At 44.5% G+C, this 12,683-nt stretch overlaps 1 protein-coding gene across 2 annotated transcripts; it reads right to left on the bottom strand.

The window, feature by feature from the left end:
* Positions 1 to 1,544: 1,544 nt before the first annotated feature.
* Positions 1,545 to 6,478, bottom strand: LOC115172399 (protein FAM177A1). 2 transcript variants are annotated; one of them, XM_029729813.1, is made up of 5 exons: positions 6,066 to 6,478; positions 3,769 to 3,945; positions 3,598 to 3,664; positions 3,366 to 3,463; positions 1,545 to 3,233 (listed from the first exon to the last, which is right to left on the bottom strand). In XM_029729813.1, the coding sequence occupies exons 2-5, from the start codon at positions 3,934 to 3,936 to the stop codon at positions 3,039 to 3,041; spliced, it is 528 nt and encodes a 175-aa protein (XP_029585673.1). In that variant the 5' UTR covers positions 3,937 to 3,945; positions 6,066 to 6,478; the 3' UTR covers positions 1,545 to 3,038. The 2 variants fall into 2 exon arrangements, with proteins under 2 accessions (XP_029585673.1, XP_029585672.1); XM_029729812.1 differs by lacking the exon at positions 6,066 to 6,478 and adding an exon at positions 4,436 to 5,131.
* Between the last annotated feature and the right edge of the window lie 6,205 nt (positions 6,479 to 12,683).

The raw sequence follows: 12,683 nt of genomic DNA, 5'->3' as shown, positions 1-12,683 counted from the left end.
TATATAATAACCATCCTATTGAAGTAAACTTGGAGTCACGTGTGTGGTCCTGACTCCCACTACGATTAGGGAAACCATGCAGTTTATTAAGTTACAGATTAAATCAATTATGATGAACTTCACAGGGTGGTGAAAGTGCACAGTGATATTGATGCTCATTTCCAATAAATATCGAGGGCCATATTCTGGTGACATGATGATTGATGCTTGACTGCCGTTTGACAAATAAAAATATTCTCGCTCTTATCCATAATAGTCTCGTCATGTAGACTAGCCTACCCGCACAGTATCTGCGAGCTGTTGACTAGAGTGCAAGTGCAAAGATGAGAGTAGTCATATTTGCTGTTTGTGACAACTATCGATAGAGCTGAAAATGCGATGGAAACACATTGAACACTGGTTTTTTTTATTTGGTACATGAAAACTTAAGAAAAAAAGTATATTTTGTGTGCACTACATCATCACACACAGATGTTTATCTTCAAGTCAGTTTGGTGGAAACACCACTGGTGGGAAAATGTGCATATTTTCTTTATGTGGATTTTAGAATATTCCCATGAAAATCTGTAGGGGGAGAAGGGCCTTGGTCAGGGAGGTGATGAAGATCCCAATGGCCACTCTGACAGAGCTCCAGAGCTCTGTGGAGATGGGAGAACCTTCCAGAAGGACAACCATCTCTGCAGCACTCAACCAATCTGGCCTTTATGGTAGAGTGGCCAGATGGAAGCCACTCCTCAGTAAAAGGCACATGACCGCTCGCTTTGAGTTTGCCAAAAGGCACCAAGATTGAACTCTGGCCTGAATGCCAAGCGTCATGTCTGGAGGAAACCTGGCACAATCCCTACGGTGAAGCATGGTGGCGGCATCATGCTGTGGGGAAGTTTTTCAGCTGCAGGGACTGGGAGACTAATCAGGATTGAGGGAATGCTGAACGGAGCAAAGTATAGAGATCCTTAATGAAAACCTGCTCCAGAGCACTCAGGACCTCTGACTGAGGCGAAGGTTCACCTTCCAACAGGACAACGACCCTAAGCACACAGCCGAGTCAATGTAGGAGTGGCTTTGGGACAAGTCTCTGAATGTCATCGAGTGGCCCAGCCAGAGCCCGATCTAACATCTCTGGAGAGACCTGAAAATAGTTGTGCAGCGACACTCCCCATCCAACCTGTCAGAGCTTGAGAGGATCTGCAGAAAAAAATGGAACTCCCCAAATACAGGTGTGCCAAGCTTATAGCGTCATACCCAATAAGACTCAAGGCTGCGATCACTGCCAAAGGTGCTTTAACAAAGTACTGAGTAAAGTTTACATTTTTTATTTTAATTTGATACATTTGTAAACATTTCTAAAGATCTGTTTTTGCTTTGTCATTGTGGGGTATTGTGTGTAGATTGAGGAATGTAAAAAAAAAAAAAATCAATTTCAGAATAAGGCTGTAACGTTAAAAAAAAGTGGGAAAGTCAAGGGGTCTGAATACTTCCCGAATGTACTGTATGTTAGTTGAAGATTCTTGACACACACTCCTGTGGACTAGGCAAGACAGTTGTATGTAATTTAAATGTTTATTAATGTACAGTTCATATAGAAAGAAAATATATATTTTACTCAAATTATTTTACATTTACATTTGTCATTTAGCAGACGCTCTTATCCAGAGCAACTTACAGTAGTGAATGCATACATTTCATGCATTTCTTTGTATTTTTATAAAAAGCTTTCAAATGAAACAAGCAATTTTACACACGGTAAAAAGTAGTTATCTTGACAATACTGCGTTCCAAAAGAGTAGCAGATTTTAACATTAAACATGTTTGGCTTTACCTTAGGCATCCCTCTCAAGCCCTGTACACTGAGAAGGGACAATAGCAGATAAGGTCAGCTCTAGCAGAGTTACAGTGAGCTCAAAGTATTGGGACAGTGTGTTTTGTTTTGGCTATGTACTCCAGCACTTTTGATACAGAAGGTCAGCTTTAATTTGAAGGTATTTTCATCCATATGAGCCGTTTAGAAATGACAGCACTTTTTGTACATGGACTCTTCCTCCCCCCCATTTTAGGGGCCCAAAAGTATTGTGACAAGTTCACTTATGTGTATCAAAAGTTTATTTGGTCCCATATTCTTAGCACACAATGATTACATCAAGCATTGGATTCATTTGCTGTTTTGTGTTTCAGATTATTTTGTGCCCAATTTGTGTTAGGAATATCGGACCAAATACATTGGTGAATTTGTTCCAATACTTTTAGTTCCCCCATTTTAGGGGACCATGTACAAAAAGTCTGTCGTTTCAAATTCAAAGTGCTGGATTACAGAGCCAAAACAAATGGTCACTGTCCCAATACTTTTGGAGCTCACTGTATTTCTAAATATACGGCCCTGGACGACAGGTTTAAGAAATGTCTTTGATTGGACAACAGTAATGTCTAAAGTGTTCGCACAGATGCCAATGAGCAACGTGTGAAGTTATTACATTAAAGGCCTGGGGACAGATCCCAACATTAAATTGATGGACTCTGAAAAGCACTGTGCATAACTTCTCATAGTAACACAGTAACATTTGTGGTCATTCTGAAATGAAAATATATTTATGGTTGGCCATGGAATATAAATAATTTTCAGTTCAAATAAATCTTTACTATTCCTATAACATTGTGCACATCTGGAATAGTTTTAGAAAAAGGTAACTTATCTCGCCGCTAACTGGCTGAAAATAGCTGCTGACTTATTGTATAACAATGTTATGTACCTGAAAAAATAAATCAAAGACATTTCTTAAACCTGCAAATAGTTAAAATCAGAATCAGATATCATCCCTGTGTTCATTCATTGTCACTGACACACAGCAATGTTCATTGCACACAAAAGTTCATGCATATTTACAACGCAGCATGATCGATTAGGCAAAAATAAGAAAACTACACGATAGAAAAAAATGTTGAGGATTCATCATTAAATCAATATGATAATAAGAATTCTATGCTACAGCAAAAAAAGGCTACATCGTGAAATGAGAAATGGAAACACCTATTTAAATGAACTGTTAGGTGGGGATGGGGGCAGGACATCTGTTGGCATCAGGTGTGGGATCTTGATCCAGCTCGAAGCTGACGTTGACGAAGGAGGCTTTGCCCTCCGGCTGCTCCATGGCTGGCTGCTGGATCTCCTGGTTGTGCTCCTCCTCAAAATGACGTTCTGCCTCCTCAGACAGCCGGTTCTCCTCCTCCTCCTCATCCTCCTGTCAGTCACAACATGAATGAAAAACAGGGATATTACAAACTACATCATGGAGTAGTAACAAAGTAGAAGTAATGAAGCATTCCAAGGTCTGTAAATAGATGCTTTCCACAAAGACAAGACAACAACAAACCTCCTTTTTCATTCTGTAGTACTCGTCAATAGCATACTGGTACTTGGGTGAGGTAATTCCGAACAATGAGGCCATTCTCTCCCCAAGATAGTCACAAACTGAAAGTAAAAAGCACAAGGCAGAGGCACAGTATTACTAACACACAGAGCACTCAATTTATATAGGCTACATTTTAAGTCACTCATCATACATGTTTATCTTTAGAGTGTAGTATACAAAATACCACATTTACCTGAAATAGTGGAGGTTGCCACTCTCCACATGTGAAACCAAAAGTATGGACCCCAATTCAACTTGGACTGTATCAAAAACATGACACAATAAGAAAACAAAGTTAACAAAATGTGGGAATTATTAATTCTATTCAAGTGCATGTCATGGAGTAAAGTCCAGAGAAACCAACCGGGTCAGCTGAGGTCTTAACAGCGATAGAAACTTGCACTTCCTCATCTTCATCTGTGCTGTATTCCTCCATGGTCTCGCCACTGGCAAAGTAAATCGTCCTACGGGGCACCTTCTGCTTCTTCATCCCCATGTCTCCCAGCTCCACACTCTCAAACTCCTTCACCATATTGGAGCTCTGTCAATCATCATAACAACAGTTCATTCTCCAGACGTGTTTGGTTACATACAGCTGGTAGAAACGGAATTTTACTATCATAATTTAACTACTAGAAAGATTAGCAGCTACATTAGGATTGTTGACATTTGTCACACATTTGAATGAAAACATTCCAACGCAGCATGTTTATTCAAGCAGTTTCTGTGAGTGTTTAATTCGTACCGTAGCTAATGAGAGTGCTAGTGGCTGTTACTATGGTAGCTAGCTAGCTATGTATGTCGTATAAATGTACAATTGTGAACGAATTGGCTACAGAATGCACACATTTATACCTGTTCGAGACAGCTTGCTACTAGCTAGATAGCTACTAGCCAGCTGCTAGCTGCTGAGGCTAACGTTACAGTACAATGAAGTTGCTAGCTAGCTAGCTAGCTAAAAAAACACACACACATTCGTTTTTTGGTTGGCTAAACTCATGAGAACAGGTATAACATTTGAATAATCACACCTTTTCAGTGTCCATTGCTTGCCCCAAAGAGATGATGACATTAGAGAGATACAGCGACGCCGGTCTTATGCCGCGTTCAGATCAACTCGGAAGTGTCCTACTTCCAACTTTTGTTTGTTCAAGACAACTGAACTTGGAAAAAAACGAACTCCGACTGGAAAACATATTTTGAACGGTAATCCAACTCGAAATTCACATGTGGACTCGGGCCTCTTTCTAGAGCTCCGACTTTCCGACCTGAAGATCACAGATGTCGTATTTTTTCGAGGTCCCAGTTATTTTGAACGCACCATTATTAGCTCAGTGATCACACTTCTCTGCGGGGCTTCAGGAGTTACCACCGCCACAAAATCAGAAGGCTCGCCTACCCGACCAATCAGATGAGGGAGTGTGATGGCGCGTATTCTGCTTCGCGGAGAACACCTCATTTTCGAAATGGTATTTTTGGTATTTTATTAGGGTCCCAATTAGCTTTTGCAAAGGCAACTATTCTTCGTGGTGTCCACACATAACATGACAAAGTACAGAACATCAATAGACAAGAACTACATACATTTTAAGCAGAACATCATTGGCATATCTCGACTTCAAGTTTGAGAACTAAATAATTAAATACATTCGGCAACAAGAATTGGCAACGTAACTAAAATTCGTAACATTTACAAAAGGACAAAAGTTTTGGGCGAAAAGGTAAATATATTTTCATGTTTATTTTTCCCCATTAAAACACATATCTGTCTAGGTTGAAACTGTTGCTGTTAAAATACAATAAATAATTTCATTCTGAACTGGAATAAACAGATTGATCACATCACACCGATGTAATACAGAACACACACACACACACACACAGGCTTTTTGATCGTGCAACCCTAAGTAACAGTACAGATAAATTCTGGCCTACTGTAATTCTTACTGTATAAATTATTGTTGATAGAAAGTCTAGGTTGGAACTGTTGCTGTTAAAATACATATTTTTTATTCTGAACTGGAATAAACTGATTGATCACATCACACAGATGTAGACCAGAAAACACAATCCTAATGAGAGGTGTGTGGCTGGTTGAAGTTTTCAACAAGCATGTCTATTCTGGGCTCAGTTTTTGATAGTGCAACACTGAGGTCATGCTCAGCATTGACACCGTTTCTGTACTTGAGAACCCTGACTTGTATAGGTATGTGGTGCAAAACTGGATCAGAACATCTACTGCTTTCTCAGTCAGGCAGGAGACTGCTTCCTGCTGCAGATGAGCAACCCAGAACTGTGTGAGTGTTTGCCTCATAAAGCATCTTGCTTCAATCAGTTTATTCCAGTTCAGAATAAAAATTACTTGTATTTTAACAGCAACAGTTCCAATCTAGACTTGTTTTCAACAATTATTTTTACATTTAAATGTACAGTAGGCCTGAATTCTTTTTATCTCCATCTGTACTGTTTCTTAGGGTTGCACTATCAGTAGCTAGTTAGCTTGCTTTGGCTAACGTTAGCTATTCGCTGTGTAAAGTTACAAGGCCAGTGGATTGTTTGAAAGAGAAACTCACATTTACTACTATGAGAGATAGTACTCCCTTATTTCTGCATATCATCACCTGTTATAAAATTACAACAATGCCTTGCTAGTTGACTTACTTTTCCACTTTTGAAGCACTGTTTCCTGAAGCATTCTGCCCTGTTCTGAAAGAACTCCCTGGGTTTACCGTCATGTTGTGCCTGGATGTTTGGTCGTGTCGTTATTAATTTGCACTTCCCCACACAAAACACATTGTGGGCGCTCCTCGTTATTTCTCAAAGTTTGTATGAAAGAGACAAAAAGTAATCACTGTATTTGCGTTTCATGACGATTGAGCTCAGTCAGAACTTGTGGCCAGCATGAGTCCATTTCATGATGGCGACTGGGAATAACAAGTCAGTGGCTTGAACCACAGCGCTGCAGCGTGTGGGTCGCGGAGTGATCCTCAACCAAACTGCAGAAAAAAGATCTGGTAAACCGAGAAGCACACGGGCATCTCCCTCTCCCACTCGCGCAGCTGCCAAACTGAGCAGAGAGCGCACTGAACCGAGAGCGCAGTTGCACTTGGCCAAATAAATTCCAGTAATTAATTAAATAATTATACATTTACGTCGCGACCCACCATTAACAGGTCCGCGGCGACCCACTCTTTAAGAAATGCTGCTGTAATTTAGACCATACACTTTTACAACATTCATTTCATTTTGATAGTGTTGAAGTACTAACTAACAATGGAATGTTCCTCAATAAAATTGAAGATGGGACTTTTAATGGGTGTCCCAACTCTATGGTCACTGAAGAACCGAGGTAAAGTTGGTTTCATATTTGCACATTCGAACATTCAACAGACATTCGCCAAAAGCTATTTACAAATGTAAAAATCAATAACTAATTAATCGTTTGTCACATAATCATCAAACTAGATATGATTTATTCTATACACGTCTAACATACTTTTACAACCTTTGTTTTGAATACAAATTCCAGTTTTGATTTTACAGAAATATGTAAATATATTTTATGTATTTCTATAAAATTAAAACCTGCAATTTTCCCGCAAAACAAAGGTTGTAAAAGTATGCTAGACATTTATAGAAAAATCATACCTAGTTTGATGTTTCTGTGACAAACGGTGAATTAGTTATTGATTTATACTTCTTTAAATGTCATTTTATAGATTTGATGTATTTCTATCAAATCAGAACTGGAATGTTTACTCAAGGCAAAGGTTGTAAAAGTATACTAGAAATGTATAGAATAAATCATACCTAGTTTGATGATTCTGTGACAAACGGTGAATTAATTATTGACTTATACAGTTTAAAATTGCATTTTATAGATTTTATGTATTTCTATAAAACAACTGGAATTTGTATTCAAAACAAAGGTTGTAAAAGTATGCTAGACATTTATAGAATAAATCATACCTAGTTAGATTTTTCTGTCATAATCAGTGAAAACGTTATTGATTTATTTAGCTTTAAATGGCATTTTATAGATGTTATGTATTTCCATCAAAACTGGATTTTGTATTCAAAACAAAGGTTGTAAAAGTGTGCTAGACATTTATAAAATAAACTATATCTATTTTTATGTTTCTGTGACAATGAGTTAGTTATTGATTTTTACAATTTTAAATGTGTAACGGCTGTCGTCTGAAGAAGTGGACCAAGGTGCAGCGGAGTTAGTGTTCATTATTAGAATTTAATATAATCAACGTGAACACTATACAAAACAAGAAATGAGCAAACCGACAGCAAACAGTCCTGTCTGGAACAAAATACTGACAGAAACAATTACCCACAAACCCAAAGGAAAAAACATGCTCCTTATGTGTGACTCCCAATCAGCAGCAACGAGCTTCAGCTGTGCCTGATTGGGAGCCACACTCACGGCCCAAAACAAAGAAATACAAAAACATAGAAAAAGGAACATAGAACGCCCACCCAATGTAACACCCTGGCCTAACCAAAATAAAGAACAAAAACCCCTCTCTATGGCCAGGGCGTTACAGTACCCCCCCCCAAAGGTGCGGACTCCGGCCGCAAAACCTGACTCTGAAGGGGAGGGTCCGGGTGGGCCCTCTTACGGCGGCGGCTCAGGTGCGGGACGTGGCCTCTGCTCCACCCTTGACGTCGCCCTCTTCGGTGGCGCACCTGGCCGCGCCGAAGGTCTGGTGGGCGACACTGACTGCGCCCGGCTGGCGGCCGGCGATGGTTGCGCCCGGCTGGCGGGCGGCGATGGTTGCGCCCGGCTGGCGGGCGGCGATGGTTGCGCCCGGCTGGCGGGCGGCGATGGTTGCGCCCGGCTGGCGGGCGGCGATGGTTGCGCCCGGCTGGCGGGCGGCGATGGTTGCGCCTGGCTGGCGGGCGACCCTGGCTGCTCTGACGGCACTGACCCAGGATTCACCAGGCTGGGGAAACATGACAGAGGCCTGTCCCTAGGCGTAGGCACCGGACTCACCGGGCTGGCGGGCGTCCCTGGCCACTCCGGCAGTTCAGGGCAGTCTGGCCACTCGGGCAGGTCAGGGCAGTCTGGCCACTCGGGCAGGTCAGGGCAGTCTGGCCACTCGGGCAGGTCAGGGCAGTCTGGCCACTCGGGCAGGTCAGGGCAGTCTGGCCACTCGGGCAGGTCAGGGCAGTCTGGCCACTCGGGCAGGTCAGGGCAGTCTGGCCACTCGGGCAGGTCAGGGCAGTCTGGCCACTCGGGCAGGTCAGGGCAGTCTGGCCACTCGGGCAGGTCAGGGCAGTCTGGCCACTCGGGCAGGTCAGGGCAGTCTGGCCACTCGGGCAGGTCAGGGCAGTCTGGCCACTCGGGCAGGTCAGGGCAGTCTGGCCACTCGGGCAGGTCAGGGCAGTCTGGCCACTCGGGCAGGTCAGGGCAGTCTGGCCACTCGGGCAGGTCAGCGCAGTCTGGCCACTCGGGCAGGTCAGCGCAGTCTGGCCACTCCGGCAGTTCAGCGCAGTCTGGCCACTCCGGCAGTTCAGCGCAGTCTGGCCACTCCGGCAGTTCAGCGCAGTCTGGCCACTCCGGCAGTTCAGCGCAGTCTGGCCACTCCGGCAGTTCAGCGCAGTCTGGCCACTCCGGCAGTTCAGCGCAGTCTGACCTCTCTGGCGACTGTTGACTGGCGGGCAGCTCTGACGACTGTTGACTGGCGGGCAGCTCTGACGACTGTTGACTGGCGGGCAGCTCTGACGACTGTTGACTGGCGGGCAGCTCTGACGACTGTTGACTGGCGGGCAGCTCTGACGACTGTTGACTGGCGGGCAGCTCTGACGACTGTTGACTGGCGGGCAGCTCTGACGACTGTTGACTGGCAGGGCTGGGGACACGCACCTTGGGCTTGGTGCGGGGAGCAGGGACGGGCCGGACAGGACTGTGGACACGCACCTTGGGCCTGGTGCGGGGAGCAGGGACGGACCGGACAGGACTGGGAACATGCACTGTGGACTTGGTGCGGGGAGCAGGGACGGGCCAGACAGGACTGTGAACACGCACTGGTGAACTGAAGCGTGGAGCCGGTTTTGCCACTCGTCCTGGCTGGATGCCCTTCCTAGCACGGCATGTGCTGGGCATGTCCACCGGACGCACCGGGCTGTGCGGACGCACTGGCGACACAGCGCGCAACTCCGCATACCAAGGCTCCTCCAGATCATCCATCTGCAGGTCCTCAATCAACTGCCTCATCATCTTCCTCTCTTCCTCTGCCGTTATCCCCCACGAGAGCAGTGGTCTGGGCTCCTCCTCTGCCCTTCCGGACCACCCCATTAGCCCCCCCCCAAAATTTTCTTGGGGGTGTCTTCCGGGCTTCCTCGACCGACGCCAGCGACCCCGTCTGCTGGCCGGCGTCTCCTCCATTGACCGAACCTCCCTCTTCCGCTGCTTGGTCCCTTGGTGGTGGGTAATTCTGTAACGGCTGTCGTCTGAAGAAGTGGACCAAGGTGCAGCGGAGTTAGTGTTCATTATTTGAATTTAATGTAAACAACATGAACACTATACAAAACAAGAAAAGAGTGAACCGACAGCAAACAGTCCTGTCTGGTACAAAACACTGACAGAAACAATTACCCACAAACCCAAAGGAAAAAACATGCTCCTTATGTGTGACTCCCAATCAGCAGCAACGAGCTTCAGCTGTGCCTGATTGGGAGCCACACTCACGGCCCAAAACAAAGAAATACAAAAACATAGAAAAAGGAACATAGAACGCCCACCCAATGTAACACCCTGGCCTAACCAAAATAAAGAACAAAAACCCCTCTCTATGGCCAGGGCGTTACAAAATGGCTTTTGGCGAATGTCTGTTGAATGTCTGTTGAATGTGTGAATATAAAAAGTGCCTTTTGGCAAACTCCAAGCAGGCTGTAATGTGCTTTTTACTGAGGAGTGGCTTCCATCTGGCCACTCTACCATAAAGGCCTGATTGGTGGAGTGCTGCAGAGATGGTTGTCCTTCTGGAAGGTTCTCCCATCGCCACAGAGGAACTTTGTAGCTCTGTTAGAGTGACCACCGGGTTCTTGGTCACATCCCTGACCAAGGACCTTCTCCCCCGATTGCTCAGTTTGGCCAAGCGGCCAGCTCTAGGAAGACTCTTGGTGGTTCAAAACTTCTTCCACATAAGAATGATGGAGGCCACTGTGTTCTTGGGGATCTTCAATGCTGCAGAAATGTTTTGGTATACTTCCTCAGATCTGTGCCTCGACACAATCCTGTCTCGGCGCTCTACGGAGAATTCCTTCGACCTCATGGCTTGGTTTTTGCTCTGACATGCACAGTCAACTGTGGGACCTTATATAGGCAGGTGTGTGCCATTCCAAATCATGTCCAGTCAATTGAATTTAGCACAGGTGGACTCCAAGTTGTAAAAACATCTCAAGGATGATCAATGGAAACAGGATGCACCTGAGCTCAATTTCGAGTCTCATAAAGGGTCTGAATACTTACAGTATGAAAATAAGGTATTTAGGTTTTTGCTTTGTCATTATGGGGTATTGTGTGTAGATTGATGAGAAAACATTTTAATACATTTTTAGAATAAACCTGTAACGGTAACAAAAGGTGACATAATTCAAAAAAATACAACCGACAAATTTTCTTCCATCCACCATGCAGGTCAAGTGATGGGCACTAACCACACCTGTGATTCTTGTCGCAAGGTTTTCCTGTTTCCATTGACAACCCAGAGATGACTCCCTGAACAGGTGCCCTGCCCCTATTCTGGTGTTTGAAGCATGATACTTCGGGTGATTCGATTCTTGTGAGGCCCACTGCTCTGTTCCTCAGACACACAATTAATCAGGGACAAGCCCACGCCTGGTCACTCTGATTTGATTTTACTTTTCCTAACATAGGCTACGATTCACCGTCTTCGAGACGCCAAACTGATTTCCCAGATAATCACCCTTTTCAAAAAATCGCATCCCAACAAGAAACAAATCCTTGTCTCATATACTATCATCCCCTTCAATTATCGACACTTATTTTTCATTCCGTTCTTCACCACTACTTTTGTCCATTCTTCTTCGGTATTGGGTTGGCGGATCGCAACCAACTTTTACGGGAATACACTGCTACCTACTGTACTGGAATGTGAGGCCAGTCACGGCCTACCTACATTAACTTCCGGTAATACAAAATTGGGAAAAGGGAACATTACCCTGCCAACTATTAACCCTCACTAAAAAACTCACCACCCCATTCCATTATTTAATCCTACTCCAGGTCAATGGTCTGGGAGGACAGAACACAACACTCAACACTCCCTGCGAGTCTTCTGCAGTACAACCTCACAATCCTAAGTACTTCTCTGCAGCTGCCACCACCACCTTTATTTTCTGTGACTTATGTTCCATTTCTACAGTACAGATGACAACCATGGCTATGAATGCTAAGAAACCCACCTTACTGAAGCACATGTTATTCCCATCCCTCTCTATTGGTCTCTGCCTACTCACAGGAATCCCATCAGGATCTCTCACCCTGTACCCATCATTCTCTACAACTTTCTTCACTGCTTCAGCATATGACACTTTCTGTACTACTCTGACGCCTGGAGTACTACTCTGACACCGGACACCTCCGATCTCCAGCGCCATGGGCACCCCCACAGTTTACACACACAACTTTCTCCACCAATACTACACATTCCTTAATCTCATGCCCTCCTGCACACTTCTCACATCTAGGAATCTCCCTCCTACACACTGCTGCGACATGACCATAAGCTTGGCACCTATAACACTGTAGTATTTTCGGAACAGAAACTCTCACGGGATAACTAACACATCCTAACTTGACCTTGTGCAAAGACTCTGCATCAAAACTCAGCAGAACAGCCAATGTCTTCTCCATTTCACCACGCTCTCCACCGGGTCTGCATCGCACCAAACGGTTGGCCTCACAGACACCAGGAATCTTCCATTTCAGCTGATCTTCCGCAATACTTAATGCCACCCACATTATCACGCCTTTCAACAGCGCCCTGCTCCGAAGAGCAAAGCAAGTCACAGTTCTTGTCCCTAATCGCATGGTCCGGAGCGCCCTCTCCCTCTGGATGGAAGAAACATAATAAATCACTGTTGAGTTACTTTCACCAACTCAACAGTCTCCAAACCTCTTTTTCCATCCAACCTGAAACCACATATGGATCAGCCAGAATACAAGTATCCATTCTCTCCACAAATCTCACTCCCACTGGGCCAGAATCATCCTTGTCATCATCGGGACGAGGCTCCAAC

Source organism: Salmo trutta, chromosome 33 (assembly GCF_901001165.1).
Source record: "Salmo trutta chromosome 33, fSalTru1.1, whole genome shotgun sequence".
Taxonomy (NCBI): Eukaryota; Metazoa; Chordata; class Actinopteri; order Salmoniformes; family Salmonidae; genus Salmo; species Salmo trutta.
This window is presented reverse-complemented; position numbering and strand designations above follow the sequence as displayed.

Excerpts from the sequence above, each read along its gene's own strand:
- LOC115172399 (XM_029729812.1), bottom strand. Across the intron at positions 3,665-3,768 it reads TTAAGACCTCAGCTGACCCG|TCCAAGTTGAATTGGGGTCC; the intron begins GTTGGTTTCTCT and ends TTTTTGATACAG. Across the intron at positions 3,234-3,365 it reads ACTACAGAATGAAAAAGGAG|GAGGATGAGGAGGAGGAGGA; the intron begins GTTTGTTGTTGT and ends TGTGACTGACAG.